This window comes from Girardinichthys multiradiatus, chromosome 9 (genome assembly GCF_021462225.1).
Source record: "Girardinichthys multiradiatus isolate DD_20200921_A chromosome 9, DD_fGirMul_XY1, whole genome shotgun sequence".
NCBI classification, from domain to species: domain Eukaryota; kingdom Metazoa; phylum Chordata; class Actinopteri; order Cyprinodontiformes; family Goodeidae; genus Girardinichthys; species Girardinichthys multiradiatus.
The window spans coordinates 33,933,169-33,954,203 of record NC_061802.1 but is presented as its reverse complement, the minus strand read 5'-3'; the positions used below and the strand labels follow the sequence as shown (position 1 = coordinate 33,954,203).

General features: G+C 39.7%; 1 protein-coding gene across 1 annotated transcript; it reads left to right on the top strand.

Moving 5' to 3' along the window:
* Positions 1-223: 223 nt before the first annotated feature.
* hapln4 (hyaluronan and proteoglycan link protein 4) lies at positions 224-19,966 on the top strand. The gene is made up of 7 exons (XM_047374208.1): positions 224-374; positions 5,389-5,521; positions 6,072-6,261; positions 6,448-6,620; positions 6,739-6,854; positions 13,152-13,338; positions 18,791-19,966. The coding sequence occupies exons 1-7, from the start codon at positions 372-374 to the stop codon at positions 19,177-19,179; spliced, it is 1,191 nt and encodes a 396-aa protein (XP_047230164.1). The 5' UTR covers positions 224-371; the 3' UTR covers positions 19,180-19,966.
* Positions 19,967-21,035: the final 1,069 nt, after the last annotated feature.

Here is a 21,035-nt window from a genome sequence, read left to right as displayed (position 1 = left end):
GCAAAAGTGATCTGAAGCTTGTTCTTCATTGCTCAATCTCAGTCACACATCTGATTATGTGAATATTATTTGTCCATGATAAACTACTGACTGGATTTAAAGAGAGAGTTTTAAATAAAAACAGTTTTCACACAAATTCAGCAATGTGACTGTTCTGTGGCAGAGTTTTGTTATGTTGTGTGCACTAAAAAATATTTGCTGCGTCACTAAAGCACTGCAGGACCCACAAACACTGGTGGTTCCCCTGCAGTGTGAGGCAGCAGCGATGGAGGGAGGGAGGGAGAGTGGTGAGTACTTCTGCAGCAGAGCAACATTTAACCTGAATGAGGACCTAAACGATGGAACATCTGCCTTAAATCGGGTTGACAGCCATGGTAAGTTGAAAATGACTTCTGTCCTCTGTAAGTATGGCTTAGCTCTGCAGCTCCATGTAATGGATGACTGTGTAGCTGCAGAGATGACCACTGGAATAACTTCAAGAGAAATGATGTAGCAGGGTTGTTTGCAGTGTGCAAGGTGCATGTAAACTGGCTGATTTAGTACATTTGCCATTAGGGCCTCAGTTCGGGTTTAGTCTTTATGCTCTGCTGCAGTACTTCATGCAGAAGAGAAACACTCACTAGCACTGGACCCACTTGGCACTACTGTTGTTATGATTATATTTATTCCCTCAAGACTTGTGTGAAAAACCAAACAATGGACCTGAGTGTGTGTTGTCAGTTGTGTTTTGCGGAATGCCCTCTCTCTCATGCAAGAGTTAACCAATTCATCTGATGCAGCACCTTCACTGGTGTTAAGGGGCTGAGTCCAACTATACAGTTGTCTGCAACTGCAGGGCTCTGTGTAACCAATGAGCAGTTAATGAGCATTTCATTAAAATGAGCAGAAGCGTACGTTTAAGATAAAAACAATGAGAACATGTAGATATAATCATAATAAAAGACAGTACACCCACTTTTAACCCTAGAATTATACCACAACATGGTCAGGTTTTTATGACAATTTAAAATAATTGGATGTGTGTTGTGTCATTACTTATTATAAATAAACAAGGCTAGAGAGGATGGGCTGTGTGCAGAGAAGGAAAGACATTACCAATGACCAATGACCTTAGATAAGCAACTTTTACTCCCTATGACTCTGGGAAGAATCATAAGGGAATCTGTCCATCATTCTACAGTAGAAAAGTTTATTTACAACTGAAAAACATTTGAAACAGATTCATATTTTTCTAAAAGTATACATCCCTGCAATTTCTCTTCACATTCAGGGAAAACTGCAAAAAAACTCATGTGCTCCATCTCAAACCATACCACCATTTAGTTAGGTAATTTAGAAATTCAACTGGGAAAATTAGAAGTTGCCAGTCAACCTAGTGTTTAACATCCATTATGGCAGCTGAGCACATGAAAGGAAGTCAAATTTTCAAACATTGATAATTTATTAGCACTTCTGATCTTATTAAATCAGTGGCACACACCGCTGTACTGCCTTTTTTTCAACATGTTTCTTTAGTGTATGAAGGTGTAAATTGAACAAAAGTACATTGTTAATGTCATTCCCAAATCCAAGCTCCAACTTCTGAGATAATTTAAAGGTACTATTGGGTTTACAAAATTGCATCCAAATGAAGCACTAGACCTTTTGAACAATGTGCTTTGGACAGATGAGACCACACAATACATGTTTTCCAAGTGCTGTATTTGGTGAAATCAAAAAACAGTATATGAGCACAAACAACTTGGCTGAAACTGGATCATGCAAGTAAGTATGGAGCAAGTTCTTCAAAGCAACATGATAAACAACAACTTCAAGTTATTGCTGCTGAAGGTGGGTCTACAGCCTACTAAATCATGAACTTTTTTACACAGTTTTTTTTTTTTTCGACTTCATCTTTATTTAATAAATAATGACAGTATCTGTTAGGTCTATTAGGGATTTTGAACAGTTGAAGCTAAATTTAAAGTCTTTAGTTACTAGTATCTGCAGTTTGTGTATTTCTAGGCCTAAATCTTTTTTTTTTGTTGTTGCTGTTTTTGCACATATCTCCATATATAATTTGTTTTCTAATTGATATTTTTAGGAGTGAGTCTGTTTTATATCCAAACATTTAAGAGCCTTCTATGTCTTTTTAGCATAACATATGTAAAGGGTAATAAGGTAAAATTGTTGTGCACATCTTAGTTTTTTAAAAGCATGGCTCAGTTTAAAACCAAACACAGTCTACACATTTAATCCACCAATCCCTTTCCGTAAGAAAGCCAGAGTAATCTGCTTTCTGCTGCTATACTTTTCCTCTAGCTATGTGTTGTAAAGTTTGCTGTCAAACATTTGATGTGCAATATGTATGGTTTGGCATTGAATAACTATTAATACGTGCCAAAGGCAAAGCCAAACAGCTCTCAGTCTCTGTCAGTTATTGTTTTATGAATACCAGCCTGTTGAGTTGTGCTGTTATACAACAATAGATGAAGGAGTGAATTCACGCACTAGTGTTCTCAAACAGCAAGCCCTGCGCACATACAGGTCCTTCTCAAAATATTAGCATATTGTGATAAAGTTCATTATTTTCCATAATGTCATGATGAAAATTTAACATTCATATATTATAAATTCATTGCACACTAACTGAAATATTTCAGGTCTTTTATTGTCTTAATACGGATGATTTTGGCATACAGCTCATGAAAACCCAAAATTCCTATCTCACAAAATTAGCATATCATTAAAAGGGTCTCTAAACGAGCTATGAACCTAATCATCTGAATCAACGAGTTAACTCTAAACACCTGCAAAAGATTCCTGAGGCCTTTAAAACTCCCAGCCTGGTTCATCACTCAAAACCCCAATCATGGGTAAGACTGCCGACCTGACTGCTGTCCAGAAGGCCACTATTGACACCCTCAAGCAAGAGGGTAAGACACAGAAAGAAATTTCTGAACGAATAGGCTGTTCCCAGAGTGCTGTATCAAGGCACCTCAGTGGGAAGTCTGTGGGAAGGAAAAAGTGTGGCAGAAAACGCTGCACAACGAAAAGAGGTGACCGGACCCTGAGGAATATTGTGGAGAAGGGCTGATTCCAGACCTTGGGGGACCTGCGGAAGCAGTGGACTGAGTCTGGAGTAGAAACATCCAGAGCCACCGTGCACAGGCATGTGCAGGAAATGGGCTACAGGTGCCGCATTCCCCAGGTCAAGCCACTTTTGAACCAGAAACAGCAGCAGAAGCGCCTGACCTGGGCTACAGAGAAGCAGCACTGGACTGTTGCTCAATGGTCCAAAGTACTTTTTTCGGATGAAAGCAAATTCTGCATGTCATTCGGAAATCAAGGTGCCAGAGTCTGGAGGAAGACTGGGGAGAAGGAAATGCCAAAATGCCAGAAGTCCAGTGTCAAGTACCCACAGTCAGTGATGATCTGGGGTGCCGTGTCAGCTGCTGGTGTTGGTCCACTGTGTTTTATCAAGGGCAGGGTCAATGCAGCTAGCTATCAGGAGATTTTGGAGCACTTCATGCTTCCATCTGCTGAAAAGCTTTATGGAGATAAAGATTTCATTTTTCAGCACGACCTGGCACCTGCTCACAGTGCCAATTCCACTGTGAGCAGACCAACTCTCCAGGTCAGGAGAGTTGGCCTGCCAACTCTCCTGACCTGAACCCCATAGAGAATCTGTGGGATATTGTGAAGAGAACGTTGAGAGACTCAAGACCCAACACTCTGGATGAACTAAAGGCCGCTATCGAAGCATCCTGGGCCTCCATAAGACCTCAGCAGTGCCACAGGCTGATTGCCTCCATGCCACGCCGCATTGAAGCAGTCATTTCTGCAAAAGGATTCCCGACCAAGTATTGAGTGCATAACTGTACATGATTATTTGAAGGTTGACGTTTTTTGTATTAAAAACACTTTTCTTTTATTGGTCGGATGAAATATGCTAATTTTGTGAGATAGGAATTTTGGGTTTTCATGAGCTGTATGCCAAAATCATCCGTATTAAGACAATAAAAGACCTGAAATATTTCAGTTAGTGTGCAATGAATCTAAAATATATGAATGTTAAATTTTCATCATGACATTATGGAAAATAATGAACTTTATCACAATATGCTAATATTTTGAGAAGGACCTGTATACAGAATAAACAGAAACCACCTCTGTCCAAAATACAAGAGTTTATTAACAAAACACTTCAACGTCAAGTTAAATACTCTTTAACTAGGCTACTAGCAATTAACTACACTACTTATTAAGAAATTAAGAGAATGAGAAAAACTAATCAACTACAAAAAGGGAAACAAAACAAAACAATAAAAACAACAGAATAAAACAAAGCAGTGATATCACAGTTCAATGTGAATATGTCTGTTTAGGAACCCAGATTTGTTTTGATGAATTTGGAATGAGGCTAAATTAGCTTCAACACTAATTATAAACAATTTCCATGTGTTTAAACAACCAGTTCACAATACAAATACGAAGGAACAATAAAATATGATGTTACCAAAACAATATCTTAAAATGATTATTTACTGAATTAGAAATTATTCTTAATTTAGTGTTAATTAGCTCTCACAGTGACTTATTGAATGGAGTTATAGACTATCAAAATGGTGGCAAGAAAGCTTTATGGACTCACAAGATGACCATCTTGACAGCAGGTGTGATGTCACATACAGATTTAGTGGATTCGCAAACTAAGAAAAATTGCTTATTTAGCAACTGTTTTAGTTCCACATATACTTTTAAATATCATTAATACAAATAATAATGTATATATGCACGCTGGCGGCGTATTACGGACGATGGCTGCACAAACAAAAACGAGCTGTTTTGTTCACAACAGAACTAATGGTGGCTACCGTTTTAGCATTAGAGCTTTTTAGCATTAGGGATAACGGAGACACAATTTAGCACATTTATAAGAATATGCAGACATATTTTATGCAGGTTAGCGCGAAGGAAGTTATCAAGGTTATGTTACTAGACCATCACTGTTTAAATCACTCATAAAAATAAAGTTTTTCTTAACTTTAAAAACACAAACCAAAACCAGTTTTGTAGCCTCAAAACCAAGAGGCCTTAATACTCAAGCAGTTTAGCACAACAAAGAAAATAGCTAACTTAGCAGAACACAATGACAATGAACCAATTTTCTCTGCCGAGACACAATCTCTTGCGTGAACCGTTCTGATGAACAGGACAGGAGGTCCCATAACACATAAAGTCTGTCTTTTAAACTCTTTCAGCATTAACATGAATGTTCAAACACACACTGTGTTGTAGAGAGCTTTTAAATCTTTATAAAATGCTTCTGTTACATATCCTGTTTTACTCTGCAGTTGAACTCTTTTTAGGTGTGCCTAAAGTTTTTTAATCTACTCTCCCTTGCAGTTCTCAAAGCAACATCGACTTCAGATCTCTGGTGAAATGTACTTTGCAGTCTTCATCCTGGCCTCTGCCCTCTCGGTGTTGTCCCTGCCTGAAGATCTGATAGAATCAAGGAGACGAGTGGTGCATGTGCTCGGTAAAGATAATTTTATATGTCTAACAAATGCAAGTCTTAAATAAGGTCGTCATATTCACCAATCCGTGTGTAAAACGGATTCAGTGCAGTTGAAAATCCTGGAATATTTTTGAAAAGTCTAATATTTCTGTAAGGGTGTTCATGTTCAGCATCCTCTGTATGATCATATGGGACTTATATAGCATCGTACAAACACCTAAAATAATGACTTTCTTATTTTTTGTATGTTTTGTTGAACATTAATGTCTAAATGACAAGTTAATACTTTTTGGGAGATGTTCAGAACATAGAATTAAAAGATCATTACATTTTATTCATGTTGATATGGTGCTGTAAATTGACTGACTGATTATTTTTCTTGATATAACTTTAAAAAAGAGATTCTTATGAATATCCCAAACATACTGCTTAGTACTCTAACCAGTTTATTTTGGTTAAAAGATCGGGTTGTAAAGACAACAAGTCCTGGAGAGAAACTCATGCACTCTGCTTGGATTTATTTTATGTAATGCAGTTTGTTTACACCGTTTCCTGCTCTTCCTTCCATCAGAGGATGAGACAGGAGCCGTGATTGTGCAGACAGCTCCTGGTAAGGTGGTGACACATCGAGGTGGCTCCATCACTCTGCCCTGCAGATTTCATCATGAGCCGGAGAACACAGATCCTGCTCGCATCCGGATCAAATGGACCAAAGTGACCGATGCTCTGCAGTTCGAGGACGTCTTTGTGGCCCTTGGAAAGTAAATCCAGCTTCCAGTATTTTAATCCTTAAACAGCATAAAATGATAACATACGTTTTAAATATTATAATATTTATTTGATATCTGTCACATTTTTATTATGTGACATAAAATAAGAAATGCCAATGAGAGTTCACACTGAAAGAGCTGGATTATTGCACTCGTTGATCTTGTTGCTTCACCCAGGCAGCAGCGTGTGTTTGGCTCATACCGAGGACGTGTGTTTTTGGAGCGGGCAGGACCAGGTGACGCTTCAGTGATCATCCAAAATGTCACACTGGAGGACTATGGGCGTTATGAGTGTGAGGTCACTAATGACATGGAGGATGATACGGGATTTGTCAACCTTGACTTAGAAGGTCAGGAATCAGTTTCACTTCCTGCTGGCATTTTTCATCTATGAAATCTTTTATTTAATGAAGATTCATAATCTTACAGTCTTTCACTCAACATCAATTCTGTTTGTGTCACCTGCAGGAGTCGTGTTTCCCTACTACCCTCGTGAGGGACGGTACAAGTTGAACTACCACCAGGCAGAAGATACCTGCAAACACCAGGACGCCATTCTGGCCTCTCATTCTCAGCTGCACAAAGTGAGTTCACAATCTGCTGTTTGTTCAGCTTTGGCAGGGACTGTTTTTGATTTGGCTGATGTAGAATTTTGCTGGATGTTTTTAGTGAGTAAAGCTATGGACATTTAGAAACTTTACCATGTAAATAATAATGATAAGAATGTTTCAATTTTCCTAAGATCTATATTGCCACCATTGTTTATATATTGATGAACCTTTTTTATCTTAGCATATGTTTTTAGAACTAGGGGTTGGACAATGAAACTGAAACACCTGTCATTTTAGTGTGGGAGGTTTCATGGCTAAATTGGACCAGCCTGGTAGCCAGTCTTCATTGATTGCACATTGCACCAGTAAGAGCAGAGTGTGAAGGTTCAATTAGCAGGGTAAGAGCACAGTTTCGCTCAAAATATTGAAATGCACACATTATGGGTGACATACCAGAGTTCAAAAGAGGACAAATTGTTGGTGCACGTCTTGCTGGCGCATCTGTGACCAAGACAGCAAGTCTCTGTGATGTATCAAGAGCCACGGTATCCAGGGTAATGTCAGCATACCACCAAGAAGGATGAACCACATCCAACAGGATTAACTGTGGACTCAAGAGGAAGCTGTCTGAAAGGGATGTTCGGGCGCTAACCCGGATTGAATCCAAAAAACATAAAACCACGGCTGCCGAAATCACTGCAGAATTAAATGTGCACCTCAACTCTCCTGTTTCCACCAGAACTGTCTGTCGGGAGCTCCACAGGGTCAATATACATGGCCGGGCTGCTATAGCCAAACCTTTGGTCACTCATGCCAATGCCAAACGTCGGTTTCAATGGTGCAAGGAGTGCAAATCTTGGGCTGTGGACAATGTGAAACATGTATTGTTCTCTGATGAGTCCACCTTTACAGTTTTCCCCACATCCGGGAGAGTTACGGTGTGGAGAAGCCCCAAAGAAGCGTACCACCCAGATTCTTGCATGCCCAGAATGAAGCATGGGGTGGATCAGTGATGGTTTGGGCTGCCATATTATGGCATTCCCTTGGCCCAATACTTGTGCTAGATGAGCGCGTCACTGCCAAGGACTACCGAACCATTCTTTAGGACCATGTGCATCCAATGGTTCAAACATTGTATCCTGAAGGCGGTACCGTGTATTAGGATGACAATGCACCAATACACACAGCAAGACTGGTGAAAGATTGGTTTGATGAACATGAAAGTGAAGTTGAACATCTCCCATGGCCTGCACAGTCACCAGATCTAAATATTATTGAGCCACTTTGGGGTGTTTTGGAGGAGCGAGTCAGGAAACGTTTTCCTCCACCAGTATCACGTAGTGACCTGGTCACTATCCTGCAAGAAGAATGGCTTAAAATCCCTCTGATCCCTGTGCAGGACTTGTATATGTCATTCCCAAGACGAATTGACGCTGTATTGGCTGCAAGAGGAGGCCCTACACCATACTAATAAATCATTGTAAACTTTAGAAGCATTCCCTGTTCTAGCACACTTGATTCAAAAGGTCTAAATTACGAGGTAGGTAATTTAGCCATTTGATTCAGCATAGTTGGGGCAGGGCTGCATTAAGAAGTTGCGGAAAAATCTCTCTTGAAGTCTGGAGTAGGAGAACCCTAATCCAGACCTAAAGTTTTGACAGCTATACCAAAATATCGAGGGCTGAGAAATTCAGTGGTATCGTCATGATTTAAAAAAAGGAGATTTTAAGCTTGAATTATTTTACATGATATATATACTTTAGAGTTATTATGTCACTGATAAGCACCCCATAAGTCCTCATTGTTCTTACACTTAGTGCCACATTAAAAGAGATATGTATAGGTCCTTAGTTATGCAAAAATGAATGTTTTACAATTTGCCAGTTTATCACTACGATAATTATTTTCAACAATCATACACAACACCATGTGAATCCTCATTTCCAGTTACACATAACCATCTCCATGAAGGTAGGGCATCTGCTGTGGTTGGTAATAGCTGCCCTCTGGTAATTGTTCTGCAGGAAATCTAACTGCTTACCTTCTTCGGCCATATGCTACCATATTCTACCTGTAAACAAGGTATTTAGTTTACATCTAGATACCTTGTAGGACCCACAGAAATTATATTTGCAAATATGTATATAGTGCTTTTTACAGACAAAACTATCACACAGTGTTTCACAAAAAAATAAAAAAATTGGTAAAACACAGAAAGGACATACAATGTCAGATAAAACCAAACAATTATAGGAGTAGGCAGCATATCGTTTTTCTTTCCTGTCTCTAAAAAACGGTTTCTGCAGAGAACTGATGATATCTCTTTTTACCTTCATGCACACTTGCAGGAAGGCAGCTCTGTCTATTAAAATAACTTTTCAGTGTAGTCTGGCATGAAACGCTGGCAAACCCTTTAGTCTTTCTATAAGTAAGCATTTTCCACTATGTCTATCTGCACATGAAGAACAGACAGATATTCCCCTTAACACTGGGACATCTGTGTCAAGGGAAGCCTTCTCTGAATCTAGAAGGGTTTGCTTTTATACCTGGACAGCATGTTAAGATTATTCCCAAACACAATAATCAGGCCACTACAACTACTTCTGTTGGCTGGTGCTTAGCTTTAATGCATAACTACCAGAATCAGAATATCGTTTATTGTCCCGACATTGAGAAAAAAGCTATCTGTTCAGTGTAATTTATGTAAAATGGAAAAACAGAAGCAGTTGTTCAAAAAATAAAATAGAAAACATGTGCAGACACTTTTACTGATTGGAAATTCCCATTATTTCATCTCCTTTTACATTCTGCCTGTATTGAGTTTAGCCTCAGCTTGACAGCCTGCGGCATGCTGCTCCTCATGTTCCTCCACATTGACAGGGAAGCTGCCATGGGCTGTAGGATGTAGTGCAGCTGCCTGTGGTGGCACCAACTCAAAGCAGTCGAGGAAGAGGTTCAGCTCCTCTGCCAACGAGGCGTCAAGTCTTGTAGTTGGTGAGTTGCTGGATCCCCTGCCACCTGTTGTTACTGTTCAGGTGGTGCTTGATCCTCCTCCTTAAGTCTGACTCGCACTGTGCTGTAGAGACCCTTATTGGGGCAACAGTGGCAACAGTGGTAGGGGTTCAACCTTGGGCAAGACACTTCACCTATCTTGTGTGCTGATGGTGGTCATAGGGCTTGGTGGCGGCACATGTATGGCAGCTACACTTCTGTCAGTCTGCCCCAAGGCAACTGTGGCTACAATGTAGCTCACCACTGTCAATGTGTGAATGTGTGTATGAATGGGTGAATGACTGATTGTAGTGTAAAGCCCTTTGGGGTCTCTGGGGACTTGATAAAGCACTATAAAGGTGCAGGCCATTTACCATTTATTGCCTGACCTGACTGCACTGTTTCTCTCCTTCAGCAGCTGCTGGACCTTCCTGGTCATCCAGGCCTTTTTGTTTTGGATAGTGGGTGTGTTTTTTCACAGTAACAGTGTCTATGCAGGTCTTGCGGTACATAGAACACTGTCTGTGAATACCTCAAGGTGTGGGTCTTCAATAATTTCCCAGTTGTTTCTTTCGAAGCAGTCCTGCAACATTAAGACGTTTTTGTGATGGTAAGAGCAGCTTTTTCTGAAGGGGGGCATAAGCAGGAATTAAAAAAAGACAGACTGGCCCAGTTGTGGCAGAGACTTAGCCTTGTAACCCAGCTTGATGTTGTAGACCTTTTCGAGTGTGTTAGCTTCTCCGGTAGCACACATTACATATTGGTGGAATTTGGAGAGCACTGCCTTTAAGTCCACATAATTAAAGGGCCCCACTATAATCTGCTCTACATTAAGGTGCTTGCTGACCCTTATTGAATTACTAGCCCTATAGAATTCCTTGGCCCTGAAAATGGTGGTTTAGCTTCGAGTTATGTAAAACCTGAGAGATTGATTGCCTTTTCAGCAGCCTTTAAAAAAACAAAACATCATATATATACCTAAGGACAAATAGAAGCATTGTCATTGCGATTATTTATGTTATATGGTTTCCAGAAATGTGTTGTTAGGCTCAGACCCCTAAAATGTTTAACTGCAAGTTAATCCAAAGCCAAAGATACTTAATCAGATATCAGGCAAAATTTTATGTATTGTGTGACTATTAATCACTCAAACCAAGCTAAGAACAGGAAACTAGGGCTACTGTTCACTCAGGCTCACCATTATTGTACAATACAGACAGATTGGAAAAAGACATTGCCTAATCCACTGAGTCTTGATTTCAGCTGTTACATTCAGATGGAAGGGTAAGAATCTTCTCGTAAACTATGTGCAAGTGTGGATCTGTCCTGCCTTCGGTTACTTTGTAAATGCCACAGCCTACCTGAGTATTGATGCTGACCACCTCCATCCATTTATAATTACATTTATTTATGATCCCATCTTCTGATTGCTACTTCCAGCAAGGTAAAGCTCCAAGCCACAAAGCTCAAATCATCTCAAGGGACATCATTTCAACAAAAGTACAGGGAAATAGTTTTACATTCTCTTATTTTTCTCAAACTTATCAAGACATGGAAAATACTAAAGTCAAATTCAGTTAGGCAACAGTGACAAGGAATGTAGCTCACTCTACATTAAACTGTGTCCCCTGGGATGACATCCAGTCAGAGGCAGACATCCTAAGCTAGAGTCCAAAATGAACTGCATGCGGCATTTAACCAGCCCCAGATATGGGAGTATTTATAGCGGCTGATACTTACCACACCAGTACTGTGCTGAATGGAGTTCTTTTTGGGAGGTGTTTTCAATGCCAGGTTCAACTTCTGTGGTGCAACTTCAAGTACAACTCGAACACTGGATGGTATATATATATATATATATATATATTTTAAAACGAGTCCAAAGGAACTTAAATATTTTTTCACTTGTCAACAATGTCACTGAAAAATATCTCAACATTATCAACAACACAGAAAATTTTCAAGTATTTTATTTGTTGTGAGTTTATAAATTGGCAAAATCAAACCAAATCTCAAGTCAGTTCTATACCGACTGTCATGATGCGGTTTAGGGTCGGACCAAAGTGCAGACAAGAGCTTGGGAGGCGCATCTGAATTTATCCTCGTTTTATTTAGAGGTTGCAAGGTGAGAGCAAAAACGTAGCAAAACATACTGCAGATACGAAGCAAGAGTACAGTCCAAACTTACATGAACTCTGCAGGTTACTCAAGGCAAAAACGTAGCATAGTTTCTAAACGAAGCACAGACATGGTAGGGAACGGGGTAGTGACAAACAGGAACCAGCCACAAACAATGACACAAAACCAACTAATATACTGAAGGATAACAAAGGGCAGGTAATCAAAGAAACAGGGAATAGGTGTGACAAGGAGGCAGGGAGGCAGAATGGAACAAGAATGGAACCGGTGAAACAAATACAAAGACTGAGGATGGGCAAAGTAACTAATAAACAGAAACACAGACCAAGCAAAGCTACAGACAAAAATAAATAATCAAATGGGGAATAAGAAACCTAGAATAATCATGAACTAAAATAAACAGAGAAACTAGAGGGAACATAGGAGCAACAATAACAAGCTAAGAACAAACAAAGAACCCATAAAGAAAACCTGAATACAAAAGTAAACAAACCTAACCACACTGACTGGATTAACTGGAAAGGAAACAGAAAATTAACTAGTAAACAAGAGTGCAAAGGAACAATTTACCAAAACATAATAAAACACACAAATACTAGAAGAGAGATTAAACTAGAGAATGCAAGGAAGACAATGAACTATAATAATTACCATAACAATAATACTAATAATGAACCATACTAGGCCATAAGAAAAACATAAAGAAACCTAAGAGGAAAAACACTAGGAGGCGGCAGAGGGAGCAAAGGAACTAAACAAACATTACTACAAAAACCCAAATAGAAACAGCTAGACAAAATAAACCATCACAAGAGGCAATAAAACAAAGTCCAAAATGTCACACCGTGACACCGAAAAATTTATGATATGCAACAATATATTGATGTCACATTCTTCACTGTTAAATAGAGTGAAAAAACTATATATGTTTGTTTGTCTTGATTAAAACATAGCAAACTGTTACTTTAAAGTTTAACCATTAGACCTAGCAGACATGAACATTTTTACAGCTGTGGTAAGTCTGAAATCTTATTTGGAAATTTTACTGCAGGTTCTCCCTCTGAATGCAAAAAAGCTCCAGGCAATTAAATGTAAGACTAATGGAGTTATGACAAAGGCAATAAACTCAATTCCCTCAATCAGTGTAATGTCTTTAATCCTTCACGTTGACCCACTGGCCAACATTGTACTCCTCAACAGGCCTGGCTGGAGGGACTGGATTGGTGCAATGCTGGATGGCTGGAGGACGGCTCAGTCCAGTATCCCATTTCTCATCCTAGAGACCAGTGTGGCCGCAAGGACACCCCGGCTGGTGTTCGCAACTATGGCTACAGGCACAAAGAGGATGAGCGCTATGATGCCTTCTGCTTTACCTCTAAGCTCAATGGTGAGAACAGTCAGCAGCCACACATGTGTGCACAGCTTTGACACTTGGCAGCCCACCTGCTGGATCACACAACTTCAATGCACATGACTTAACTAGTATCTGTGGCTCCGTCAGACTGATCTAGAACAAATATTGTCAGAAATGGCTTGCTGTGCTACTGTATCGTAAGAGGGGGTTTTGAGGAGGGGGTACTGAGGCTTAATTCTATTTAATCTTTGCCTGTGATCTTGGATGCCAAAGGCCACTGGACTTAAATCAGGGTATGAGTACTCAGCTCTGCAAGGGACACAGTGCCCTCTGGATGCAAAGCTTTGCCTTTCATCTCCCATAGCTTTAATTTGCATCACATTCCCATAGAGAGTCTGAACACTGTCCTTTCAGGTTCATATGCCCGAACAAAGTTTGAATGGTCAAAGACTGGGATCATAATTACTCAGTCAAAAATGTGCACAGTCCCGTAGGGAGTTTAAATGTGACCTGACCCACATGTAAGAAAATTGTGTAATATAACAATTACATTGTTACTTGCTAGTAGAGATATTGCAAATATTTAGGCATATATTACTGTGATCTCCAGTTGGGCGATGAAATAATTTTTTTGCAGTTAGATGGGAGCATCTGATATAACAATCATCAAAGTTATAGCCTGATTAAAGAAAAGCTTTAAGGTGTAGTGTGTATGAGATTCATCCTAGTAGGGAACAGGTAAACAAAAGACACTTCTGGGAAATTAATGGATTTATAATAATGCTTTCAGATGCAAACCTATTATAAAGCTTATAAATTCCTTATGTACTTTTCAATTGGCATTCAGAAGGATCATCTGTGTGTTTTTCCTCCGACAGAGAAAAATGTGATTTGACAGGAAACTTACATGACCACTCATTGCTTCCCATGTGTGTTAATTACTGTGGACAGTCTGTTGCGGGTAGGAGGTTTCAGTGGTGGCCCAGGCAGATACTGTGTCTCACTCCAGCTGGAAGGCATTTTACTGAAAGTCCCCTGGGGAAATATGAGACAATATTCTGCCTCTCTAATAGTCAGCAGTCACATAAACAAGCAGAAAATCAATAGCTAGGCCAAGAGTGAGGCTGAGGCTGCTGATATGATTTTCATGGGCAGGTTTGGGGAGAAACCTGTAGTTTTGGTTAGAAGATTTCCTTGTATTTTTGTCAGAATGGTATTCTTTTATAGGTATTACCTGAAACAGGTTAACCTAGTGAGACTGCCTTCATTGTTCCTCTGAGATGAGATAAAAGCAATAATATATCTCTCTCTCTATATATATAGAGATATATATATAAGATATTTAATGTTCAAACTGATAAACTATATTGTTATTTTGCAAATATTCACAAATGTTTCATTTGATGCTTGCAACACATTCCAAAAAAAGCTGGGACATGGGCATGTTTACCAATGTGTTACATCATCTTTCCTTTTAGCAACACTAATTGTTGAAGCTTTGTAGGTGGAATTCTTTGAAAGTTTTGTTGTATTTAGCCCTTATTAATGCACCACAAATTTTCAGTTAGAGACAGGTCTGGATAGCAGGCAGGCCAGTCTAGACCACACTGTTTTACTATGAAGCCACGATACAGTAACACATGCAGAATGTAGCTTGGCATTGTCTTGCTGAAAAAACACGTTTGGATGACAGTCTTTATGTACCTTTCAGCATTAATGATGCCTTCTCAGATGTGCAAGTTACCCATGCCATGGGGACTAACACACCCCAACACAATCACAGAGGGGCGACGGTGGCTGTGTTGATAGGGGTTCGTCCTGTAGTTGGTGGCTGCTCCGTCCGTCTCAGTTGTTGTGTCCTTGGGCAAGACACTTGACCCGTCTTGTCTGCTGATGGTGGTCAGATGGCCCGAAGGCGCCGAAGGTATCACAGCCTCTCTTCTGTCAGTCTGCCCCAGGGCAACTGTGGCTACAATGTAGCCTACCACTGTCAGTGTGTGAATTAATGGATGGATGACTGATTATAGTGTGAAGTGCTTTGGAGTCCTCAGACTAGATAAAGTGTTAAACAAGTGCAGGCCATTTACCGTTTAGATGATGACTTTTGAACTTTGCGCTTATAACAATGCAGATAGCCCCTTTCCTCTTTGGTCCGGAGGACACCACGTCCATGATTTCCAAAAACAATTTAAATCTGGACTCGTCAGACCACAGCACACTTTTCCATGTTGCATCAGTCCATCTCAGATGAGCTCAGGCCCAGAGAAGCTGGCAGCGATTCTGAGTGTTGATATATGGCTTTCTCTTTGAATGGTAGAATTTTAACTTGGTACCACGTGGTAATATCCGTTACAGAATGATGTTGGTTTTTTTATGCAGTGCTTAAACTGGTGAACTATTTGCACCACTCTTTGAATCTCGCCCCATTATTGCTTGTGAACGACCGGGCCTTTTGGGGATGCTCCTTTTATATCCAATCATGACACTCACCGGTTTCCAATTAACCTGTTCACCTGTGGAAAACAGATGTTTTTTGAGCATGCCATAAAGTGACATTATTATGTATGCGGGTGTAATTAATCTTATATTAGTAATAATGTTTTCGGATTATTATTATTAATTATAAAAAGAATAATTTCAGATTTTTAATTGTTAACAATAACTGCCGACATTTAAATGTACTTTTGCAACAATAAATTTTTCTTACCTGTTGAGGCTTAATCTTTTCTTTGGCTATCTTTTCCCATCAGATGCACTGAACAGCGTAGCACAGTCTGCTTCAACATTCTCCATCGTCTGAAAAATATCCCGACCTCTGACATAATTTCTCTGACGAATTCAGAGGTTTCTTGTTCGAAATAGTTTGCTGAATAGTCCTCTGATCACAACTGGCTGGACCAGCTCATCTGTCCCTCGTCAGTTTTCCAACTCTGATCCAGGTAGCTCTGATCTTCTTCACTTCAGGAAAGTAGTGCAGACTAACGGTGCCAGGACCATAGCCAGACTTTAAAAAACACCGAGCTCCACCACTCATTATCCCCCTGCACATCAATTACAACGAAGACCAAAACTTAATAAAAATGGAAGCATTTATTTAAAACGTAAATGCCCTGAATGCGACATGTATTTGTGTGTGTGTGGTTGTGTGTGTGAATCCATGGGGAGCGACATCATCTGAGGCAACAGGGACTGAGGGCACAAATGACTCACTGAAATGACACAAATTAGTTTAAATGATTAAATTGTTGATTCTTCACACTGCACAAACACATTCAAAACACAAGATGTGAGCATATGTCTTACCTCTGTACTCACACTCACCTGTCTCTCCTGACAAATAAAAAAAATAGACTAAAGTTATCCCCCTGCCTTAGTCTGTCTTTAAGTCTGAATTCATTTTAGATTTGACTCACTGAAACATTTTTCACCAAACAAACATAAATAAAGTGTGCTTTATTAAGTAATACACACATTTAATAGTGAAATTGTAAATTTGTACTGTACTCTTTGCAGTCAAATTTAGCTTGGATATCACTATAATAACACATCTATCTGTGGCAGTAGTGAATATAAAGGCCAGCCAGTTTTTGTTTGTTTTGAACAACACAGGGACATGGGTTTCAGCATTGTATCCTAGCTGAAGCAGATGGACAGCAGCAGTCTATTTAATTTATTTTTATCATCTGGATTAAATAAACAATAATTTATAAAACATGTAAAAAACTGGGGGACTGGAGTTGGGGCGGGGGAGTTGGGGGTCCGGGCCGGGGTCGCTCAGGTTCAGGCACGAGCCCGGGCTAGCCCGGACCAGGTTCAGGGTCTGGGAAGGTCTGCCTGTCTCCACCCATGGAGGGAAGGGGACCATGTTCTGGGTCCGGGGGATGGTTGCCCCTATGGGGAATCGGCACCTGGACCTGGGAGTATAGAGTATGTATGGGGAGTGTGAGTGACTGTGCGACATCCATTGATGTTTGTCTTTACGTTGGGTGCGTGGTGTGAGTGTTTTTATGTGTACACAAGAGGGTGGGTATGTGTGATTGTGACCTATTTTTTGTGTCAGGTTGGGTCTTGGGCTGCTCCTTTTCCTGGATCAGTTTAGGCCTCCCATCAAATGTGGGGCCTATTTCCTCCCCACCACACTACCTGTCGGTACTTGTGGTTCTCAGGATCTGGGGCTGGGTGCTTTGATGTGTGCTGGCTCACTCCCGGTGGCTGCTTGCCAGGGCCTTAACCCCTGGGCTCTGTCGGACTTCTGCTTTGGGCGTGATGTGTCCTGGGGTCTCAGGTCTATGGGTCCATGGCTGTTAATATTTATATTTCTGCAGGTGTAGAAGCAAGCAGGGTGTTATCTTGTATTATCTTCATCCTTCTTTCCTCCATTTCTTTCTCCATCTCTCCACTTTTTCTTTTTGCCCCACCTTTCTCTCTTTCGTGCTTCGTATTTTTGTCCTTTTCATTTCTGTCTCTGTATCTGTAACAATTGAAATAATCCCAAAGCAGTTTCTAACAAAGTTTCTTTTATAAATATCAAGCAGAGCTTTAAAGCGTTAGCTGTGATGCTCCACTTGTGAAAGTAAATCTGTTGGACTTTTTCTTGGCACTCAGACAACAATTCTGAGCCCTACTCTGCCAGACAGGACACGGTTAAAAATAAATAAATAAAACCAGTAAAAAAAATTCAAACTTAAAAAAAAGAAAAAATGCTTTGTCTTAATTGGATGAATGGAAATATTAGCTCTTGAAATAGAATCATCACTAGTCTGTCACAGCTGCTCACAAAAAACGCGCCAACACAAATCAAACAACGTCATCAATGGGCGGTAACTATTCTAACTAAACTTAAACAGTGTTATGAAGGATGAAGACTAGTGAACTCTTATTTGGAAAAGAACGGAAGAACGGAATATTTTTAGCAAGTTACCTGTGTCACATGTCACCATCAGCTGCACTCTTCTTCTTCTGGTATTTATTTTACTGGTAGGGTATGAAAAGCTGCACTCTTTGTCATAAACAGTGAGTTTGGCTAATTTCTGCATTTGTGGGAAAAGCGTGTCACAGGCACTTTAACTTTCCCAGTTTTTGTTGACCTTGTCCCAGCTTTTTCAGAACGTGTTGCTAGTATCAAATTCAAAAGGAGTCAATATTTGAAAACAAAAACAACTAAAAAAGAATAATGTTTATCATTTTGAACAATTGCATATTGGTTGAACTGTATTCTGTTTTTATTTAGGTTTTGAGCAATGTCCCAACATCCTTGGAATTGGGGTTGTAAAAGGGGCATTAATACTTTTGCAACCCACTATGTTTGATACTCTAAACAAAACCCAGTACAAAGGCTAGAAAAACAAAAATCTTCCCCCCGGGCCCAGCTTATCTCTCATTAATCTGCCTGGTTTATTCACATTTTGCATCTCTAATACATGGATATCTTTCATCAACTTTTTCAAATGTTTACTCAACCTCTCCTTTCTTAATTTACCTGCAGGCAAATTGTACTTCCTCAAACGATTCAAGAAAGTGAATTATGCAGAAGCTGTGAAGGCCTGCATTCGAGATGGATCAGCAGTGGCCAAAGTGGGTCAGCTGTATGCAGCGTGGAAGTTCCAGCTACTGGATCGCTGTGAAGCAGGTTGGCTGGAAGATGGCAGCATTCGTTACCCAATTGTCAACCCCCGCTCTCGTTGTGGAGGTTCCCAGCCAGGGGTCCGTCACTTGGGCTTCCCTGACAAAAAGTTTAAACTGTATGGGGTCTACTGTTTCCGCCAATACAAGGATGACACAGCTGGTTCTAAATTGACAAAACCCCTGGAAGAAAGTGTGCTAAAGTGGAAGAGTAGCAACAGCATCCCAATGAATGCCACAAATGCTATTTAAAGCTGACAACCTGGGAGCTGAAGGCGATACAATTTTAGATTTGACTGCAATAACTCAGTCTCCATTCATGACTTTTAAAGTTAAACACCCCCGGACATGATGTAGTCATCTGCTGATTTGCCAGAGTGAATGACATTGGCCGTGTAAAATTAATGGTGACATCTTTATTATCCTTTTGTCTCTAGTCAGCCGATTATCTTATGGAGCGTGTTAGCACGGATCTGTCATCTGGAAAATTGTAAGAATAAATAGTGGCTTAATCATCAGTCAGGCACACATCAAAATCCAGCAACTGGCTGCAAACACAGTTGTTTACACGTGTGTCAATGATATTTTTCAGTCTGGGGCTTTAAGTCTCCTTTGAGCCAGAACCACGATGCCAGGGTGAAAATTTAATCTACCTGAATTTGTGGAAAAATTCAAGATGTCTTGTGAGTTAAGAGTGCCTGTGTTTCATATGTGGTTGGCAAACCTCTTGCAATCTCATCTTTAGAAATGAATGAAGTAAATGCTCACTAGCTCGATAATAGTTGCACTTCAAATTAAAAGAGCTCAATTTTATAGATACATCTTAGTTAAAAATTAAGCACGCATGTCCTTTATGGCTGAGAGTTGCTGCTTTGACTGAATTTGCAATAATGACACCCATGGTAGTCTCTTACTGTTCAAAGGTTCGAAGCTACCTATTACATTATGAGCATTACCTTTATGACAGCGTATGCTTGCAACTTTGCTTTTGAATGGGGTGCTCGAATACAAAATAAAAGTCCTGTACTTGTTTACTTGATCAACAATTGGTCTTTCCTCATTTTGTCTCCATGGAAACAAAATAATGCATTAGTAAATTTTTGCACATTCATTCACATAAGAAAATGTACATCTGTAGGCATCAATAATTAAGATTGCTCCTGTGTTAGTATCCTAGAGGAAGAATTGCAAACAAGAAGAAGATTCGTATCGAAGAGAGAGTTTAGACTTTTTATAGTCTCAACAAATTAAAAGAAATCACAAAAAATATTCACACTGCTATTTTTCTCTTAGCTAAAATCAAACTGAACATGGCAATACTTATATGAAAAAGATTAAAGCTTATATTCAAATTATAGGTTTACAACTGAAATATTAAAAGGAACGTGGTATAACCAGGAAGGATTGGCAGACTATCACAGAGACAAACAACCTGCATGTAAGGCTGTGCAGCAAAGCCATTAGATGGGCATGGGTTAAAGCTGAACTAAAAGAAACAACTACACCACTCATCTGCTAATGTCTGTCTTTTGAATAACAGCAACAGCAACTGCAAGTGTTTTTGTTTTTAACTGATTTTATAATACAATTTCTAAATCCCGCTGGACATACTAGAAGGTTAACTTCTCTCCAAGCTGTTCAGTGCCTGCTGTAAAGCTTATATAATGATTCTGAGGTGACTGTCGGAAATAAAACTTGAAGCAGTAATGTAAGTAATGCAGATTACCACTAACCATCTGAAAAAATACTGATCACCAAAGGTAATCTGACTAATTAACTAGAGAGTTAATAAATAATGCTGGTAGTCATAAATCAGTGTAATGAGGCAGTGAGGCAGTAATGTAAATGCTTGATTGTTAGCAACTCTGACTAACATGTTCTGATGTTTGCCAGTGAGTGTGTCTGCTGAGCAGTGAAGACAGCACTGAGTGGTTTCACGCCAATACAGAAGAACAAACATTGGTGTTGTCATAGCAACTGCTTGCACAAAACACAGTGAAGTTCATGGAAAGTCAAGAAGAATGACATAAACAGCTAGTATTTGTGCAAATCACTGATTATTGAACAGAAAAGGGATGTTAAACAACATTGATTATAATATACGATAA

Bases quoted from the DNA above. Each gene is read 5' to 3' on its own strand.
- hapln4 (XM_047374208.1), top strand. The intron at 6,621-6,738 runs GTCAGGAATCAG...TGTCACCTGCAG, and splicing joins TGTCAACCTTGACTTAGAAG to GAGTCGTGTTTCCCTACTAC. The intron at 6,855-13,151 runs GTGAGTTCACAA...ACTCCTCAACAG, and splicing joins CTCATTCTCAGCTGCACAAA to GCCTGGCTGGAGGGACTGGA.